The 20,964-nt window shown below is 42.7% G+C and overlaps 1 protein-coding gene across 1 annotated transcript; it reads right to left on the bottom strand.

Moving 5' to 3' along the window:
• Window positions 1-1,383: 1,383 nt before the first annotated feature.
• ptprr (protein tyrosine phosphatase receptor type R) lies at window positions 1,384-20,017 on the bottom strand (the record flags this gene model as incomplete). The annotated part of the gene is made up of 17 exons (XM_079183715.1): window positions 1,384-1,477; window positions 1,584-1,697; window positions 1,816-1,973; window positions 2,058-2,168; window positions 2,517-2,654; window positions 3,193-3,272; window positions 3,969-4,053; window positions 4,633-4,822; window positions 7,279-7,398; window positions 7,477-7,601; window positions 8,122-8,244; window positions 9,025-9,132; window positions 9,587-9,736; window positions 9,874-9,987; window positions 14,332-14,603; window positions 17,225-17,357; window positions 20,009-20,017. 17 exons carry the CDS (start codon window positions 20,015-20,017, stop codon window positions 1,384-1,386), a joined length of 2,124 nt encoding a protein of 707 aa, XP_079039841.1.
• Between the last annotated feature and the right edge of the window lie 947 nt (window positions 20,018-20,964).

Raw genomic sequence — 20,964 nt, 5'->3', positions numbered from 1 at the left:
TAATAATAACATGAGCTTATATGTTAGCATTAACACTGAACTACTAAAGCTAGAATTAGCCTCTATGGAGATTGCTGTACTACGAGAGCTAGCTTAGCGATAGCTTGCTTGTCATTACATTGGTTTGTTAGCTTTTCATCTATGGCTGGAGGTTTAGCCCCGTTGTGACATTCGGCTCTCCGTAAGTTACCGTCTGTAAAAATAAGGAATATAAAGTTTGTTTTTTAAACAAAAAAGTTGTTCTAGATTACGTCAGTTTGTTAGCTAACCAGAGTGTTAGCTCGCTTATTCAACACTAGTCATGTTTCCATTCGATTCAACCAAATTTTTAGCAAACTTTTGAAATGTTACAAATATTAAAATGTAAATTAGACGCAAATCCATCGACTGGTTTGGAACGAATAAACTTGGCTATGCAAAAAAAACGTAGTTTCGTCAGAAGTTAACGCTAAAGGCTACACACGCCTTAGATTGATCTTTGTGCGTTACTCGGCAAAGGCATTTCCAAAAAACACATAAAAGGGAAAAAAACGCCTCAAGCGAGCACGATATTTTCATATCGTGAATATATTCTTCAGTCGCCTTTTTAATACTTCAAAATATGCATTCAAAATACGTTTATGGAAACACAGCTAGTGTCTAGTATACTTAGTGTTAGCATAAAAAAATGTATTTCACAAAAGGGATGCGCTTGCTCGTTAGCAAGTTAATATTTAAAGCATTTACTTTTATTTGAGCTGAAAGTTTAGTGTCAGTTGGTGTTTTTAAAAGAACATTCTAGTAGTTAAGATCATGAAAATACCTTTAAAGATACGTCAATCTCTAAATTTAACTTTACGTACGGAGAGCAGACGTCACAACAGCAGCAAGGCCGGAAGAGTTTGGTCAAACATTTGAGCATTTTAACCAAAGGAGCTACCAGCTAACAGTCATGTTTCAGATAGAATAAGAACACCACGATACAAAATAATCTTTATATCCTATAAGACACAGAAACACAATAACAGTGTTATTGAACAACGTACCTCGAACTATTTCTATGTCTCCGTGACAGAAAAGAGGTGAAACAGGACGATCCAACAGTCATTAAGAGAAGAGAAGAAAGTCTTTCCAGCTCCTCTTGAAGAACCGATCGCCAACAACAGGTGAAGAAGAAACACCAGAGAAGAAGAAGAACGGATAGATTCCATTTTCAGCAATGTACCTTTCTTCTTTCCTTCAGCAGGCTCCGCCCACAGCCGTCCTCATTGGTTGTCCATCGAAACTCAAAGATCCCCCTGAAGAATTCCCTAATTTCGGAGATCATACCTGCTTTTAAGGACTTTCACTGCGTGAGCACGATTTCAACGTTGAAGTCGACGCCTCCTGTGCGGTGGTGCGCTCTCATTGGCCGGTTTCTGCAGAAAGGCGGGCCTCGTAGAGACTCAGGGCGTGATGGACGAACTCGTACTGCTCACCTGTCTGGATCATCCCACCTCTGCACAGACGGACGGAGACGTCATTCGGTATTTTGGAAATCAGGTTTGAGCCGAAATATCGTTTAAAAATAATGTAAATCAACATGAGAATAAAGGTAACGTCACCTGTCTGCTCTCAGCCGGCAGGTGATGCTCAGAACGTCCACCGCTCCCTCCAGCTGCAGCTGCCGACAGCCTATCGTTGTGGCGATGAAGCAGCCTGTCCGGCCAATCCCGGCGCTGCAAGCAGAGGATTGTGGGTAATGGTGTTATTTAAAAAACATTATCCAGCAGCAGAAATGTCTCTCTCTCTGTCTCTCTTGTTTTCTCTCTCCCCCCTCTCTCCCCCCCTCCCTACCTGCAGTGGACGATGACCGGTCCCATGGCGTCGGCTGCCCGTCTGTCTGCCTCGACGTCGGTCATCAGCTGCAGCAGCGGCATGGTGGAGTCGGGGGTTTTGTGGTCGGGCCACGACGTGTACCAGTAATGCTGCAGACCGCGGGTTTGATTCCCACACTGCACACAGAAAGAACAATACAGATGATAATATATATACAAGTATTACATATAATATATAGCGATATATAGACGAGTGTGTACCTTGAGCGTCAGGCTGCGGGTGGTGTAGTGTTCACACTCTCTGACGCTGTTCACCAACACCTCCACCTTCCCGTAGATGCCCCTCCTCTCAGGCCAGTACAGGACGCACTTCTGCAGAGACAAACACGACAGATGGACGAGGAACGGTTCAAGTATCTGCTGCTTTTTACATGTTGAATATTATTCTAAATGTTCTGGTACAAAATAACCAACAAAACAACACACAAATACCACAATATGTGCATTCAAGGACTCTCACAAACAGCAGCGTCTTAAAGGGACAGTGCAACGTATTTAAACCGTTATCTGCATCTGTATTCTCTTTAAAGTCACCAGACTCCGTTCATAAAACCAGTAACTTTACGTCTGAAACAGAACTAATCTAAAGTCACACAATAACACAAACACAGCAGCATCTCCTGTGAGGTAAAGTTACCTTTATTTAAAAAGACACATTACCTCGTTCTTCTCCTTCAGTTTGGTGATCATGACGACGACGGGCGACTCCTCCTGCCAGGCCATCGTCCAGAAGTCGTTCACCGTGTTCACCATCGGGCCCTGGGTGGCGACGAAGGCCTTCTCCTCGCCGAGGTAACCCTGAGGGCAGGAGCCAATCACAGGCCAGCGTCAGCGGGGTAGAAACACAGCGCCGTGGAGGACTTCAAAGAGCTAAAATACATCATCTTTAATCCTCAGTGCAGGTATTTATATCTTCATTCATGAGGATTTATATTTTGTTTTTATATTAGTATTATATTATAGTATTATTAGTATTATGTTTTTATATAGTATTTGTATCATTACTAGAGTTCATAACGTAGTACTGAGTTAACATGAACATTAAGGAGTATTTGTATCACAACGTTGTACTAATACGTCGTTCTCTATGAGGTCGGACAGTTTGAATTGTTTCAGTGAAGCTTCCTGACAGGAAGAAGCTCTATTGTATCAGGAGTGTACTTTCACTGCAACGGACACACACACACACACAGTGTGTGTGTGTGTGTCCGTTGACATTCCAGATAGATGATGTCTGTGTGTTTGATGTACTTCAGTAGTGTACAGTAGTTTTCATGACAGCAGAGATATTTTGTACTTTTGACTCATTTATCCGTCAGCTTCATGAAGGACTCACCCGAAGGTAGTTGGCGTTGATGTACGAGCTCAGCGGGTCGTTGCAGCTCTTCGACTTCAGGATCACTCTGGAGTGAGGATCTAGAACAGAGGAGGCAGGAGTCAGTCCTGACCGGGTTCAGACCCTCTTTTAGACTCGGTCCTGACTGGGTTCAGACCCTCTTTTAGACTCGGTCCTGACTGGGTTCAGACCCTCTTTTAGACTCGGTCCTGACTGGGTTCAGACCCTCTTTTAGACTCGGTCCTGACCGGGTTTGGAACACTTTAGAAGCGTCGACACAGAAACTCAAACAGGAAGGGCTTTGATTGACAGCAGCTCGAGGGGAGCATTCCTGAGCCTTGATTGGTCGGAAGGAAGGAAGGAACCCCTCCTCCTCTCGCTCACTGTTATATTGATAACCCCCCCCCCCCCCCTCAAACACACAAGTGCACAAACTAAAAACAATCATTGTGTGTGTGTGTGTTGCATAATGTGTTAATCAGGCTAAATGCTTGGCTGGCTGTGTGAGAACAAACTACTCTCCGAGGAAAACGTATTGTTCAAGTGTGTGTGTGTGTGTGTGTGTGTGTGTGTGTGTGTGAGATATTAGCTCGTCCTTGAGGTTGTTGGCCTTTGAACTTGAGCCCCTCCCACATAATAAAACAACTTCCTGCTTCAACAGGAAATGACAGTTGAAGACTGTTTTGGGACAGTTAGTACTGTTTCCTAGCAACACAGATTATTTCACACACACACACACACACACACACACACACACACACACACAGAGTACTCACTGGGCAGTATGGTCTTGTATCTGTTCTTGGTCCCGTGGTTTGGAATATCGAGCTCCTTGGGATCAATAAAGTTCATTGGAATTTCCTGAGATGGAAGAATGTAAACGTCAGTCACAGTACTTGAAGGTATTAGTATCAGTAAAACTGCACGATTACTACTTTTACGTCTTAATGCATGAATGAGTATGACGGGTAATTATCTTTATGCTATGCCAGTTGATGTATTCATGTTGTCTTGTTGTATTCAAGACGTATTGAAGTTTAATATCCAGCCCTATTGATCGTTAAGTTGTTAAATTCTACTCATTTAGCGGCTAGCTAGCTAGCGAGCATGCTAATTCCACAATGATGTCATGCTACAGCTACAGAAAGCTGCTGGGCTTGGTCTACGTTCATTTAAATTATAGACTTTAACAGTTTTGAACTTAACGTTCATGAACGCCCTCAACCTGTCAATGATCTTATGCTAATCATTCAATAATCACTAACGCTAAATGCTAGTGCTACTCGCTAGTGCTAATCTCTTAATTGCCGATGCTAATCTCTAGCATGCAGACTAGTGTTGTGGTTCAGGTTGAGTAAATGCTATAAAAGGTTCGTTACGGGGACGAAATGCACTCGTGTAAACTCCGATCATTCGAGCGGCCGTTCGAGGACGACTTACGGCGAACTCGGCGTGCAGCTTGTGCGTGTTGTTGACGACGTCGCGGAGCTGCTGCCGCGTCAGAGGCCGGCCGGCCGCCAGCAGGTACTCTCTGCTCGCCGCCTCTCTGGGCGTCACGACGGCGACGCTGAGCGGCTCCACGGCGCCGAGGGCCGACATGTCCAACACCAGAGAGACGTTAGAGCCCCGTCTGCAGGGGACAGAGGCAGAAGTTACTCGTTCTCTCTGTTCGTTCTGTTGAAGTTCATCTAATGTGGATTTTGATTTATGACTAAATGTTCTCCAGTTACGGCTGTTATCATTTGGATTTTGCCAATTTTTATATTTTCTGAAGAGTTAAGAAGTACAAAGAGTATTTAAAGAAAAATCATGAGTTACTTTTGCTATTTCAAATTAAGAGAATTGCTTTTTTAAAAGTAAGTTATTTAGTCACATTTAAGTGATTTAATGAGTCAAAATGATACTGAAATCAGAAAATGAGATTTTTGATATTCATCAAATTAACATAATATACTAAATCAAAAGTATCGTATACAGTTAAAGTTTAAGAGATTAATGAGATCAACTTTATGACTTTTGGAGAAGAGCAGTAATTAAAGAGTATGTAGAATAGTTTGTAAAGAGATTCATTTAATTAATTAAAATGGTCGCATCTTTTGTAGATTTGTTATTTAATGAAATCTAATTATTTATTCAACTAAAAAATATAATGTTTTTTGTAAATGGATTTATTTTTTACATTAAATTCTTATTACAAACAAATTAAATCGTTTTAATGATGATTAAATGGTTGCATTTTTGAGTGGATTTCTTTTTCTTTAAATAAATCAAATATGTTTTGATGAAATTAGATTTCCTTAAATGAAGCACAGGTTGCAGCTCTATCTGCTGTGCGGACGGACTCGTCTGGCTACGTGTCGGCCGGCTTCCTGTCCAGGACGACTTCCTATTGGTCTGATTGCTGATTGGCTGCCGTCCAGAGTGGACGACACACACACACACACACACACACACACACACAAAGAGACACAGACACCATGAAAAACATCCTGCTCTCACTCTGGAGGCTGAGATCTTCCTTCCTTTCCTCACCTTAAGGATCACAGAGCGTCCTCTTAACGGCGTCGCTCTAAACGCTGATGCAACAGAACAAAATGGCCTCCGGGGTTCAGATCCGAGCGGAAGCGTTACGAGCGTCAGATAACGGCTAAAGTGCAGATAAAGGTGTTTACATGAGAGGGAGCGTTTAGGAAGAGAGCTGAGAAAACACTTAAAACGTCTCATTCTGACAAACGAGGTCAGTTTTACTGAAGCAACAATCGGCCTCCGCGGAGACGTTTCACCACCGGGGACTACTTTCTCACCGCGTGGAGCGCCGCGTCACTCACTGACCCGTGAGACGAGGACGAGCCCGAAGAAAAGCAGATGAAACGTACAAAATATGGACGAAACGTTAATACTGAATTACTCAAATGTATGAGAAACTAAATCACATTTATTCAGAGAGAATTATGAGATTTATGAGATAAAAATATGATATTTACTCCAACAGGACATTTATTAAATTAAAAAAAGTTAAAATAATGACATTTATAGTCAAAACTAAAATGTGATTTACTAAATTTAAACTATGAGATTAATGGAGTCAAATAATGAGATCAACTCAATTAACATTGAGAGATAATAAATCATAATTATGATATTTAAAAAAGTCAAAACGATCACATTTACTACATTTAAATTATAATCAAAATGTATACTATTTATGAGATGAACTTAAACATGAAATTATGACAGAAATGAGATTTATTAAGAATTAAAATGACAGAATGTTTTCATTAATTAACTATTAAATGGTTGCATTTCTAACGTGTATTTATTTTTCAATAAATTTAAATTAAATTATCAAATGCTAACAATAAATAGAGAATTTATTTTAAATTTTGTAATGAAAATGATGAGATAAACATTTAAAAAACCAGGTTTCAAAATGTTTTATGTGTAGAATACATTTACTAAAGTTGATTTTATTGCTTTTTAAAATGAACTCTATTCATTGGCAGAGATGTAAAGAGTTTATGAATGTTATGAATGTTGTGATGAAAGCTGCTGAAACAGGAAACGGTCCTTTAAGAGCTCTGATGCTGCAGACATGAGGAGGAAGACGCCTCCCTTCACATAAACACACATGTTCTGTGTACATTGTTCATGGAGGAAACCTGCTTCACTATCTCAATGTACACACACACACACACACACACACACACACACACACACACACACACACACACACACACACACTCCTCAGTCTGCACGTAGGCAGCTCGACACCTGACCGCTCCAACAATCACAGGTCAGAGGTCACTTCCCTCCCTAAACATGGCCGACAATCAGACGGCCGCTCAGGTGTGTTTCTGTCCCTAAGCTTGTGAAACGAGTAATATTTCACGTCTTCTTTGTGAGTAACGACGAACCTACTGGACCGCCGACACAGAACTGTGTGTTTAAATGATTCAAAAAGACGTACGTTTGTGTCTGTTGAACCCAAACATAGTACGTTTCTTAGTAGACAGCATAGTTATCATTATTAGTATCATAATAAAGTGATTTGGGGTCCAGGGAGGCGGGGCTACAACACCTTCTTACCTCTCTTGCAGTCCTGCTGCAGGTTTCATCCTGAAGGGGGAGGGGCAAGGCTTCAGCTCGTTATTGGCTGTCACCGGGGGGGCGTGGTCGTTGCTGCTGATGATGGGGAAAGGGGCGGAGCTAGGAGGAAAAGATCAGACGTGTGGGTTCACTATGATAAATTTGATAAATTAAAATGGCCGCTGTCAGCTGACTTACCGAGGCAGAGGAACGACAGGAGGAGGAGCTAGGCGGCGGCAGGCTACGATTGGCTGCTGCTGGCGAATGGGCGTGGCTACAGATGGAGGGAGCTGAGCCTGGACCATGCTTCCTGACGTCACAACCTGGAGACCGAAAAGAGTTATTGTGTCATTAGAGTCATTAGAATCATTAGAGTCATTAGAATCATTAGTCATTAGAGTCATTAGAGTCATTAGAATCATTAGAGTCATTAGAATCATTAGAGTCATTAGAATCATTAGTCATTAGAGTCATTAGAGTCATTAGAATCATTAGTCATTAGAGTCATTAGAGTCATTAGAATCATTAGAGTCATTAGAATCATTAGCGGCTTCAAATTATCTCTGTGAAGAGCTTTCTTTTATACTTTTGCTCTAAATGCTATTGAACTTTATCCTGGATTTCTACAATCGAGTCAATGACGATATAAAACAATAAAACCGGACAGACGGACACACACACACACACACACACACACACACACACACACACACACACACACACACACACATAACATTTAAAAAACACCTAAAACAACAACAAAAATGGGCTAAAATGAATTCATGAATTAATATAATTTAGGCCTTCATCGTGTCATAACAGTTTTGGCGTCTAGTCTCCGACCTTGGTGCCCTTTGACTTGTGGGCGGAGTCTAAGTGGACGATGGAGGTCAGGTGGAGGTTTGGGGGCGGAGCCTTCAGCTGTCTGTCAGAAACCTGGACCTTGTCCTTGAGTCGGTACAAAACCTGGAGAGAAAAAACAGAAACGATTTATTTTTAAATGAAGACATGATGGAACCTGTTGTTGCTTATCAAGCAAGTCGTCTTAATTTAAATAGTTTTAAGAATACTTTTTAATCTTTTTTCTGTTAATTTCATTATGTTTTATATATAATGCCATTTATTTATTATTTCCTACTGTTTCTGCATTTCATCTTCATTGTATCTGACAAGAGAAGCACAGCGAAGGACTTCAGGAGTCATGATGGGAAACCCAGAAATGATTGTTCACTGAATGCATTGACCTGATGTCACAGAGGAGGAAGAATCAAAGAGTGATCAAAAAACGAGTTTAAAAGGTAAATATTGAGCCGTCTTATTGACTGAACTGTAAGTGTGGAATGAACTCGTAGAAGAAGGACAAAAAAACACCGTCATTTAGATCCTTTAAATGATAAAACATAAAACAGATTATATGAACTGAATAACCATCTAGTTCCTCTGAGTAAGAGCTCCCTCCTGTGGATTAAATGTCACACTGCAACTGATAAAACACCGTCTCTATTATTGTGTGTGTGTGTGTGTGTGTGTGTGTCTGTGTGTGTGTGTGTGTGTGTGTGTGTGTGTGTGTGTGTGTTACATCCATCTTTGTGAGGACCAAGTTTTACACCTTGAAAGTGAGGAAGTTCAGTCTTTTTCTACTTTATGAGGTCTGTTTGAGGTCTGATGTCCCCACAAGTTTAGTAGTACATATATATGTGTGTGTGTGTGTGTGTGTGTGTGTGTGTGTGTGTGACTGTATGTTACCATCAAGCAGGTGATGACGATGACGAAGACGGTGAAGAAGAGGACGACGGCGTAAAAGCCTTCCCTGCTCCACACGTGGTCCCTCTGCTCGTCCTGCAGCACGTTCTTCTACAGGAAACACAGCGGGAGAGATTTTCAAAATAAGGTTTTAAATGTCTGTCGTAGATAATTAAGACAGACATTTAAAATGGATCGAGCTCTTTTACGAGGACACCTACGTGTTCTGTCTGTCACTGTGAGAGTCACCAGTTAACACGGTCACCGGTTAAACCGGAACACCGGTGAGGTCTCTGGCTGCAGGCTGTCCTGGTGTTCCCTATTCATTACATCAGCGCCCCACCATAACCTACTTCACTCCTCCACAGTTTCATAATCAACCGCAAATACAACAAGAGCACCGTGTAAAAGTACTGGCATCAAATTTCCAGAGGTAAAAGTACACTCGTTATGTATATTTTCCTCTGAGCTGTAGTGGACTAGAAGTACAACGTTACATCAAATGGAAATACTCCATTAAGACAAAGTAGGCTACAAGAAAGTACACACACACACACACACACACCTCGGTGGAGACCTCGGTGATGCCGAAGTGTCCCAGGTGGCGGTGGAGGACCCGAACGTTCAGGGATTGGATGACCTCTTCGGCGGGGCGGGGCTCGGAGTTGCCCAGCCTATCAGAGGACACGAAGAGCTCGATGCCATTCTTCTTCTCCTGTAGGAGCCGTCAATCAATCAATCAATCAATCAATCAATCAATCAATCAATCAATCAATCAATCAATCAATCAATCAATCAATCATTCAAACAACCGATCAGACTAAAATAGATTGTCGGTATGTTGTGTCCTACATTCAGCCGGTTGATGTGCACGTGTCCTGCAGGAACGCCCAGCGCTGCCGCTACACCTTCTCGGAACCAACGAAGAAGACTGACGTTCAGCCTCCTCACATCCACAGCCAGGTACTGATGGAGGGAGGGAGAGGGGGAGACAGAGAGAGAGAGAGATTTCATATTCATTTCAGTGTTAAACTTTAGGCATTTTCAGATTGTTTAAGAGTTCTAAGAACCTCCATTTTTATTGGTTCAGCATCACAACACCTGGTTTGTGAACTGATGTTTTGAAGCCTCAAGTTCAGCGATTTCGTCGTCGCCATCTTGTTTTTTTGCAACCAGTGAACAGGAAGTGACCATATCTAGACTGAGGAGGAGTGACGTAGAGACGCCATATATGTCTCTGGTAGAGACCTGTCAATCACTGTGTAGCCCCGCCCCTAAAGCATCCCCTGCTTTATGGTCTGTGTGGCTCTAAATGGACCATCATTTACTAAATGAACATCATGCTGTATTGAAGAAGACTTGAAACTAGAGATTGAGACCATAAACTCATGTTTACAATGTTTACTGAGGTAATAAATCAAGAGAGAAGTAGAGTCATTTTCTCATAGACTTCTATAGGACCAGAGGAGTCGCCCCCTGGTGGACATTAGAGAGAATGCAGCTCATCTCAGCGTCTCCTGATGTTATTTCATCTCTCCCCTGACTCCATCTGTTTGGCTCCTCTGGTTTTCCCAACAGTCTCTCTGATGAGGCAGACAGGTGGAACACACTAATGACTCACCCTGGAATTTACTGCAGTGTGTGTGTGTGTGTGTGTGTGTGTGTGTGTGTGTGTGTGTGTGTGTGTGTGTGTGTGTGTGTGTGGAGAGTAAAAACAACAGGAAACAGCCCCAGAGGGCTGATGAACACACACTCGGTTGGTTTGTGTTGCTGATGTTGCTCAGAGACAGAATATAGACGCCTTCACACTGAAGGTCTAAACTGTCAAAACGTTAACCATCAGAGTGTAAATAAAGTTTCACTGTGTTTCTAGTCTCTGATCATGTTTCATTGTAAACAACCAATCAGTGTTTAGACCAACAGGAGGAGCGCTAGTGACGTTAGCAGCACCGCTAACGGCTAACCAATGGAGGTTCACTTCAGTGACATCATGATGCCTTCAGGCTCTGCTCAGTGAACACGACTACTGGCTGAAGCTACATTATGTGTGTGCGTGTGCGTGTGTGTGTGGCCGGCTGTTTGCTAATGGCTAAAACAACAACAACATGTTCTGTTGCCAGTTAATTCAATATCAGGAACAATAACCACAACCAGACAGGCTCGACACACACACACACACACACACACACTCTTGTTTTTCTGTCTCATACAGCAAATAAAAAGCAGCTGAACCAACAAACAAATCCCTAGAACCCTGCCAGTATCACTTGTTTTCCTTGGTGATGAGTGTTGTGGTTGTTCTCTAGATTGATGGTTTGGTCCATAAAGAGACAGCAAATCTTCAAATGTCAGTTTTTGTCCGATCAACAGTCCAGATCCCCGATATATTCAATTTACTCTCACAAAACACAAACAAATGTTAATATTTCTTCACATATTTTTTGCTTAACAAATGTCTAAAATAATTATTCAGTTCTAAAAATTGCTGCAAATTATTTTCTGCCCATTTTTTTTACTAATTGTTTCAGCGAAACTCGTCACTAAAACACAACAAAAATACACTTTAAGCAGCTAAAAGACATGTAAACAAACTTCATTCAAAGAACAACAACAACAACAACAACTAAAAAACTAAACAACCTTACCAAGTGACCATGGAAACATTGTTGGTCCTCCCTCACAGAGAAAAGGTGCCTGCCTGTCAGTCACAGCTCAGGGACCTCTCGCTCCATTTCCTGATCTAATCAATCCCTGATCTGTGATTGGCTTAGAGGGGGACGGAGCTCAACAGGCCATCTGATTGGCCGTCGTCCAGGTAATGCCATTAGGCCACTGCGCTTCCTGTTAGGATCAGGTGCTATTTCTGTCCACACAACACACTCACACACACACACACACACACACACAGTAGTAGCCACTAATTAGCTAATAGCCCTGCAGTGGGGGGGGATGGGGGACTCTCTCTCCTCCTGTCTCACACCCGTCTGTCTCTCTCCTCCCGTCTGTCTCTCTCCTCCTGTCTCTCTCCTCCTGTCTGTCTCTCTCTCCTCCCGTCTGTCTCTCTCCTCCCGTCTCTCTCCTCCCGTCTGTCTCTCTCCTCCTGTCTGTCTCTCTCTCCTCCTGTCTCACTCCTCCCGTCTGTCTCTCTCCTCCCGTCTGTCTCTCTCCTCCCGTCTCTCTCCTCCCATCTGTCTCTCTCCTCCTGTCTGTCTCTCTCTCCTCCCGTCTGTCTCTCTCCTCCCGTCTCTCTCCTCCCGTCTGTCTCTCTCCTCCTGTCTCACTCCTCCTGTCTGTCTCTCTCTCCTCCTGTCTCACTCCTCCCGTCTGTCTCTCTCCTCCCGTCTGTCTCTCTCCTCCCGTCTCTCTCCTCCCATCTGTCTCACTCCTCCTGTCTGTCTCTCTCTCCTCCTGTCTCACTCCTCCCGTCTGTCTCTCTCCTCCCGTCTCTCTCCTCCCGTCTGTCTCTCTCCTCCCGTCTCTCTCCTCCCGTCTGTCTCTCTCCTCCCGTCTCTCTCCTCCCGTCTGTCTCTCTCCTCCCGTCTCTCTCCTCCCATCTGTCTCTCTCCTCCTGTCTCTCTCCTCCCGTCTGTCTCTCTCCTCCCGTCTGTCTCTCTCCTCCTGTCTCTCTCCTCCTGTCTCTCTCCTCCCGTCTGTCTCTCTCCTCCCATCTGTCTCTCTCCTCCTGTCTCTCTCCTCCCGTCTGTCTCTCTCCTCCTGTCTCACTCCTCCTGTCTGTCTCTCTCCTCCCGTCTGTCTCTCTCCTCCCGTCTGTCTCTCTCCTCCCGTCTGTCTCTCTCCTCCCGTCTCTCTCCTCCCGTCTGTCTCTCTCTCCTCCTGTCTCACTCCTCCTGTCTGTCTCTCTCCTCCCGTCTGTCTCTCTCTCCTCCCGTCTGTCTCTCTCCTCCCGTCTCTCTCCTCCCATCTGTCTCTCTCCTCCCGTCTGTCTCTCTCCTCCCGTCTGTCTCTCTCCTCCCGTCTCTCTCCTCCCGTCTGTCTCTCTCTCCTCCTGTCTCACTCCTCCTGTCTGTCTCTCTCTCCTCCCGTCTCTCTCCTCCCGTCTGTCTCTCTCCTCCCGTCTGTCTCTCTCTCCTCCCGTCTGTCTCTCTCCTCCCGTCTCTCTCCTCCCGTCTGTCTCTCTCTCCTCCCGTCTGTCTCTCTCCTCCCGTCTCTCTCCTCCCATCTGTCTCTCTCCTCCTGTCTCACTCCTCCTGTCTGTCTCTCTCTCCTCCTGTCTCACTCCTCCCGTCTGTCTCTCTCCTCCCGTCTCTCTCCTCCCATCTGTCTCTCTCCTCCTGTCTCACTCCTCCTGTCTGTCTCACTCCTCCTGTCTCTCTCCTCCTGTCTGTCTCTCTCTCCTCCTGTCTCTCTCCTCCTGTCTCTCTCCTCCTGTCTGGCTCTCTCCTCCCGTCTCTCTCCTCCTGTCTCTCTCCTCCTGTCTGTCTCTCTCTCCTCCTGTCTGGCTCTCTCCTCCTGTCTCTCTCCTCCTGTCTCTCTCCTCCTGTCTGTCTCTCTCTCCTCCTGTCTCTCTCCTCCTGTCTCTCTCCTCCTGTCTGTCTCTCTCCTCCCGTCTCTCTCCTCCTGTCTGTCTCTCTCCTCCTGTCTCTCTCCTCCTGTCTCTCTCCTCCTGTCTGTCTCTCTCCTCCCGTCTCTCTCCTCCTGTCTGTCTCTCTCCTCCTGTCTCTCTCCTCCTGTCTCTCTCCTCCTGTCTGTCTCTCTCTCCTCCTGTCTCTCTCCTCCTGTCTCTCTCCTCCTGTCTGTCTCTCTCCTCCCGTCTCTCTCCTCCTGTCTCTCTCCTCCTGTCTCTCTCCTCCTGTCTGTCTCTCTCCTCCTGTCTGTCTCTCTCCTCCTGTCTCTCTCCTCCTGTCTCTCTCCTCCTGTCTGTCTCTCTCCTCCTGTCTGTCTCTCTCCTCCTGTCTGTCTCTCTCCTCCTGTCTGTCTCTCTCCTCCTGTCTGTCTCTCTCCTCCCGTCTCTCTCCTCCTGTCTCACACCCGTCTGTCTGCTTCTTGTCCCTCTGGTTGCCTGTTCATCTAAGAGTTACGCAACCGCCCCATTGTGAATGTAAGTGGGTCTCTCACTCACACACACACACACACACACACATGATTGGTGTTTCCATAGCAACAGAGTGCAGCTCTTCGTCCATCGCTCACTCTTTGTCTCTTTGATATCTGACCTCTGACCTCCTCTGTGAGTGACAGGATGAACCGTCTCTTATCAATCAGAAAGTCTACAGGACTACGACACCTTGGTCCCGCCCCCCCCCCCCCCCACACTGCGTGTCTCAGCCAATCAGAGAGCAGATTACTCACCACGGTAACCAGGTGGCGTGCTGACACCGCGGCGTGCTCCGGCTGCACGTCCTGATGAGGTCGTGCCAGCAGGTTGAGGCTCTGCCGGCCGCCGGACTGCTGACGAAGCCGAGACGCCAGGAGGCCGGCCGGGCGCTGATGATGAGGAGGAGGAGGAGGAGGATGAAGGTGGAGGAGGTGAGACTCGAGCGCACCGTCCACATCCTGTTGAGGAGGACGACCGGAGCGACGAGAAGGGAAGAGACGAAGCTCGTGGTCAGCAGAAGACGACTCTGAGGAGAGAAGAAGAAGAAGAAGAAGTCAGATAAAGATGGAGGACAGATTGTAACTTTAAACATATTGTTCTCAGTGGAACAGTCGACTGAGGGATAAACGTCTTTAGATCCTCTCACTATAAACACAGTGAGCAACACAAAGGTTCCATTTGTTCTTTAATGTTTGTATGATAATGAAAACTAGACCAGATCCCACATAGACCTGAACAACAGGTCTTCTTCTAAAGAACCTGTAAACCACCAACGTGTTGTAGCGAGCTAACCAAATGCTAACCAAATGCTAACTCTGGGCGTTGGAGTTTTGCCATTTTTTCCACTTTTCCTGGTGTTTGAAAGTCATTAAACGTAAATGAAACATTGTGTACATGAAGCACTGAGGACGGGGTGTATCCAAACATGATCTATTCTATTTAAAGACTTAAAAAAGAGGAAGAGGATCTGCAGAATCCACAGGATTACCCACAGGGCCCGGGGCTCGTAGATCTCTTCTTTGCACGTGCTCAGTAACAGAGATGAAGTGAAAGCGAGCGTTTCGTTAATCTCGTGGAGGATGTGGGGCGAACTCCAGATTAATGTACCAAAATGAAGATTAAAACATGAGAATGAACTTTGGGTTTTGTTGTTATTTGAGAACTTAAAGAGCCATAAAATCATTAATGTTGATAACGTTGGACATAAACACTCCTTTAAAGGGTTAACCTGTAAAAGGACAGAGACAGGAGGAGGCACCAGAGCAGGAGTTCCCATCAGTCTGTGACGAACACCAACACGTGAATAATTCATTCCCCGGCTGTATTCATAAAGATGAATGTACCGAGTGATGCATCCGGCTCATCCGGCTATTTAAAGAAGAGTTTGATATCAAAGGCTGATCTTCTTCATCAGCGATCAATAAGAGCAGAGAGGCTCCTCTGTAGAGCATCTATTGATCGTATTCAACATTTAATGTGAAGACGTCACATTGATTTCATGTTAGAAATAGGCTTATATATAGATATAGATATATCTATATATAAACATTGATTCTAGTGGGCATCTTCATCACATGGAGGCAACTGGCAAAGGGAGTATTTAAATACTTTACTGCAGTAAAAGTACTAATACAACGCTGTGAAATACTCCACTACACGTAAACGTCCATTCAAAACATTACAGGAGTAAGAAGAGTTAAAGATAAATGTTCCCCGTCAGTGTTTTACTATTATATCTGGATTAATGTTCCTGCTTTATATTCTGTTAGCTAGTTTAATCTACAGCGATGCCTTCAATGACTCTTTTCGTCTTTTGGTGTCTTTTAAAAAAGAAAGTTGCGTCTGACAGCGACTAAAGAGGTGAAAATATATAAAATATATAAAATATATCCTGAACTTTAATACAGTAAATACGTCGTATAAAAGTATTCTTTATATTCTGTGTTGATGAGAATAAAAGAAGCTGAAGCAGCAGATTGAGCTGACTCGGCGTGTCTCTGAGGATTCTGTTCTACCTAGCGACAGCGTCCTGGTTGCTACACGCGACGCTGAGCCGCGATCTGATTGGACAGAAGGGTCGACCCCGGCCAATCAGAGGTGGAGACGGTTGACCCGGTAACACACACACTAGAAAATATTAAGATGAATAAACAGCCAAAAATCAATAAGGCTCACACTCTTACTGCACTATATTATGTATTCTTTGTTTATGCTCCATGTGAGGTGCTTTCTTTATGTTCTTTTTTATTTAGTTTGTTTACTTTTGTTTATTATATTTATTCTAAGTGAGAATCCTCCTTTAAATCTCAAATAAACAACTGATTTTCTTTGTTGTGTTTCCGAAATCAGCAAATACAGACGTTTAAATTAGTCGTTTTTGTAAAGAAACGTCTGTGAAACGAACCTTAATGGAGTTTGTGTTTACTGCTCGCCACCATACGGTGAAGAGGTGCATTCTGGGAGGAACACCAAGCCACCAATGAGTGCAGCAGGATGTGACACTCGTCCATCACGCGAACAAACTAACAAACTGTCTGTGAACGTCCTCAGTCTCAAACATTCTGCTGGTGAAGAGTTCATCAGAGAACAAACACACAAACACACATTTACTCTGAATCCATTCCAGGATTCAGAGTTGATATCATCAATGTGTGTGTGTGACTTCATCACAGCTATCTGTGTTCATCATCATCACATCATCCCTCAGTGGTACAGTATATGTACAGTATACAGAAAAATAACAGCATGTTTCCACTGTATGATCACTACACACACACTGAACATTCAAGCGTTCCTTCTGTTTTAACACTATTATGACAGATGGACTCATGAATACAACGTATTGTAATTACATGCGGATTGTCTTCTTGTTTAAGGTTTGATCTTCTGTTGTGAGGATTTCTATTTTTAATATCCTGCAAACACCACAGTGTTCAGAGTCTACACACATTATTTGAGTGTTGAATTGGTCACAGACATTATAAATCACGTGCAACGTGTTATTCTTCTGATCTGAGGAGCTGTTAGCAGCGTGTTCACACGCTGGATGACAGACAGGGCCATCTGATTAGCTCACGTGAGGCTAATCCACAGATGTGAGCTCGTGTTTGTGGTTCAGAGGTATCAAACAGACGAGCAGCGGTTTACCTGAGAGCAGCAGCTGTGTCCATGTTAGACACAAGAAGAGAAACATGGTGAGGAACGCTGCTCTTCCTCCTCCTCTTCCTCCTCTTCTGCAGCTCAAGATGGAATGAAACGGATCCTGCAGCTTCTCTCGTTGCTGTAATTGCGCATCAATGGAAGCAGACGTTGTATGTTTCCGTGCATCTATTTGCGGGCCTGCAGCATGAAGAGGGTGAGACAGTTTCCGGGGCTCCAGAGAGATCCGGTTCCAAAACACACCGGCCACCCTGCGACGCTCCTTTACCCGCCCTGAGGTGGTCCGATAGCGGCCTGGTTACAGGAGGAACAGCCGCTCTGCAGCGGCAGAAGCTCCACGACGAGGAGAGGCTGGAGATGAAGGAGGGAGGGAGGAGGAAGGGAGGAAGGAGGGAGGGAGAGGATTCATTAATAAAATCTTAAAGAATCACTGCTGTAAACGGATGTAAGCATGTTTATAAAATAATATCCCAAATCCATTGTTGTTGTTCTTTATGTTCATATATATTCATATATATTTATATTGTAAATAATATCCCAAATACGTACGCATATATGGCCAATAAAGCTGATTCTGAAAATTGGTAAAGATTTATTTTACAAAAAATATGTTTAGTTTTTAATTATTAATTATGTTTATAGCAAGATAGCAAAATGGCGACGACGGCGCCACTTCAATTCAAGCCAGAAAAAAATAGCCATTAGCTAACAAATCTCTCGTTAGCCTCTGTACTAAACAATATGCTAATTTAGCTACCGTGCTAAACCATAATTAGCATGTGTATTAGCATGCTAATTTATGACCAGACAAATGTAATAAAAAATATCCGCAGCTCTTAACGACTAAATTTATATATTTTAAATATTGACGACAAACCAAGTGATCCCAACTCTGTGGCCTCGGCTAGCTACACATGCTAAAAAATAATTAGCATGCTAATGCCGAGTCATTGCGTAGTTATGTCATTTAAATTAAAACATCGTGTGATACGTTATAATTATTACGAGCAGTCGAGTGGGGAAACACATTCACATCAGACCAATACTTGTAGTTATGAGTCAAATATAAAAGGGAATTTATTAAAGTTATGACATCTCCTTCCTCAATAATTAAGCTTAAATCAGTTAACTGGCTGCCAAGATGGCTGCCAGGACCAACCGCTAATATTTGACAGTTTTTCGTCCCCTTCCTCTCCAGGTAAAACCACGTATCTCCTCTCTCTGATCAATCAATACTTTTACTTCAAGTACTGTGAGTACATTCTGCTAATAATACTACATAACTTCATTTACGTACTTATAATAGAGTATTTTTGACACTGCAGCTACTTTTACTTAAGTACAAGTACTTCTTTTCACCGCTGTATGTTAGCAACAAAACAAGGAAATATTCATATATCGTTAAATACTAATACTCCTTTATATATTTTAAATTGATTTAAATGTCTGTGTAAAATAAGGATTACAAACTGCAGCTCATTATTTATTTATTTATGTATTTGTTTGTTTATTGATTGATTTATTCCAACAAAAATACTAAAAACAGATCATATTTGGGAACATGCACAACCTCGGGGTCAGGACCTCAAAGGGTCACAAGATAAATCTAATAAGGAGGAAATAAACATTTAATATTCCTTAAAATAAGTCCAATATTGTCTCAAAACCTGAAGAATCATAAACGTTTATTTATTTCCTGTAATAATGCAGAATCTAATGGAGGAATCTGATTGGCTGTTAGTGGAGGGAACCAGTGATGACGACTTCCTGCTGGACTGCGGAAGTTAATCATCTGCAGCTTCTCTCTTTGGTAGTTTATATATTTATATGTGTTTTTTATCTGTACTTCACGTTTTATATTATTTATTTGTATTATAAAGAATTTTGTGACTTTCTGCTCATGAATAAAATACTTTAATTTAATAAAGTTTTGCATATTTATTTGTAGAAACAAACATTTGTTTTCAGTGTATTTCATTATGATTTTTTCTGTTTTTTGAGTTTCTTCTTCTTTGAATTCAGATTTTCTGAGGATGAAATAAATCTAAATAAAGTGTTTATCAGTTTAACAGAATCTCATTTAATATCATATTTTATGTTTTTTTCACTTCCTGTTACACAGAAAGGTTTTCAGATGAAAAAGGAGAAGTAGATGTATTTATATGAAGGTTATAGAACAGCTGTTCTTCACAGGAGATACAGAGAATCAACCTCAATTCATGTGTTCATCACTGATGACTGTTCACTTTCACAGCTGTCGGCTCACTTTTGTTGTCAAAGTGAAACCTTCAGTGTATTTAAAAGCTTCCTAGAGGAGTGAAGCCTTGTCTCCTTCCTTAGTGTCTAACCCTTAAGGAGCTTCCTAAACCTTCATCAGCGTCTTCCTCGTGATGAAGACCTGGATTGTAAAGAATGAAATAAAGGTTATTAAGACCTCAGTGAGAGCGACCTCTGCTGGTTACAGACAGGAGGTGCACAATAAGCTACATCTGTTGTTGATTAGTTCATTAATAGTTCACATGTTTTAAGGTTAATGTCACAACATAACTTCCACAGTTTGTTACGTTTCTGTGTTACAAATGTTATGAAACATATGTCTAAGTATGCAAATGAGGCATCATGTTGTTAACATGTGCTCACTTTCATACATCTCTAGAACATAAATGTGAACTTTAAATAAAGTCAGATTCAAAATGATTGTTTCATTTACTAAAGTAAAAGTACTAATACTTCAGTGTAGAAATACTGCTCCAAACAATAGTACAAAAGTACCAGCGTCATGTGGAGTACACGTAGTACTGTAATACCACACTGTAGAAATACTGCATTCTACTTCAAAAGTACACAAGCATTATGAGAAGAAAGTACTTAAAAGTATCAAAAGTAGAAGTATAAGCTATGTAAGAATGTTCTGATACTTTCATACTTAGTACACACTAGTACAATGTTGTACTATTTACTATTTGATAACTTGAGTTACTTCACAGATTAAAATAAATATAATAAACTAAATGATGTAATGTTATAGATTAAACTACCAGCAGAATATAAAGTTAGTTAAATGAGCGTTTATCATTAATACATGAATACATATAATATGTTGTTCTGCTGAATGAGTACTTTAAGTTTATTCTGATACTAATACAGGACTTTTACTTGTAACGTAGTATTTTATACTGCAGTACTGATACTTTTACCAACAGATCTTTGTACTTCTTCCAAGTTGTAAAGAGTTTTAAGAAGTTTAGGATATATTTTATATATTATATCAGAATATAAAATACATATTGTTACAACTAAAAGTACAGACTGAGTATGTATAGTACTGAGGCCTTATTGTTCCACCTCTGCTCTGCTGCAGAGCTCACTGAAAGTAACACACACACACACACACACACACTTCCGGCCCACATTCTACCGAAAGGCGTCAAAGAGGAGCGACTGTAAACATGATGGGGATTTTCCATTCTTCTTCCAGGAATAAAGCCTCCCTCCCTCTCCTCCCCTTTCCCCCTTTTCTCTCCCTCTCTCTCGCTCGCTCCTCCCCTTCTCTTACTCTCTCTCTTTCTCCCTCCCTCCTCTCGCACTCTCTTCCTTCTTTCCCTCCTTCTCTTTCTCTCTCCCTCCAGCTGTCTCTCTCTCTTTCTCCCTCCCTCCTCTCGCACTCTTTCTCTTCCTTCTTTCCCTCCTTCTCTTTCTCTCTCCCTCCCTCTCTCTCTCTCTATCTG

This window comes from Pholis gunnellus (genome assembly GCF_910591455.1).
Source record: "Pholis gunnellus genome assembly, chromosome: 22".
Lineage (NCBI taxonomy): Eukaryota > Metazoa > Chordata > Actinopteri > Perciformes > Pholidae > Pholis > Pholis gunnellus.
This window is presented reverse-complemented; position numbering and strand designations above follow the sequence as displayed.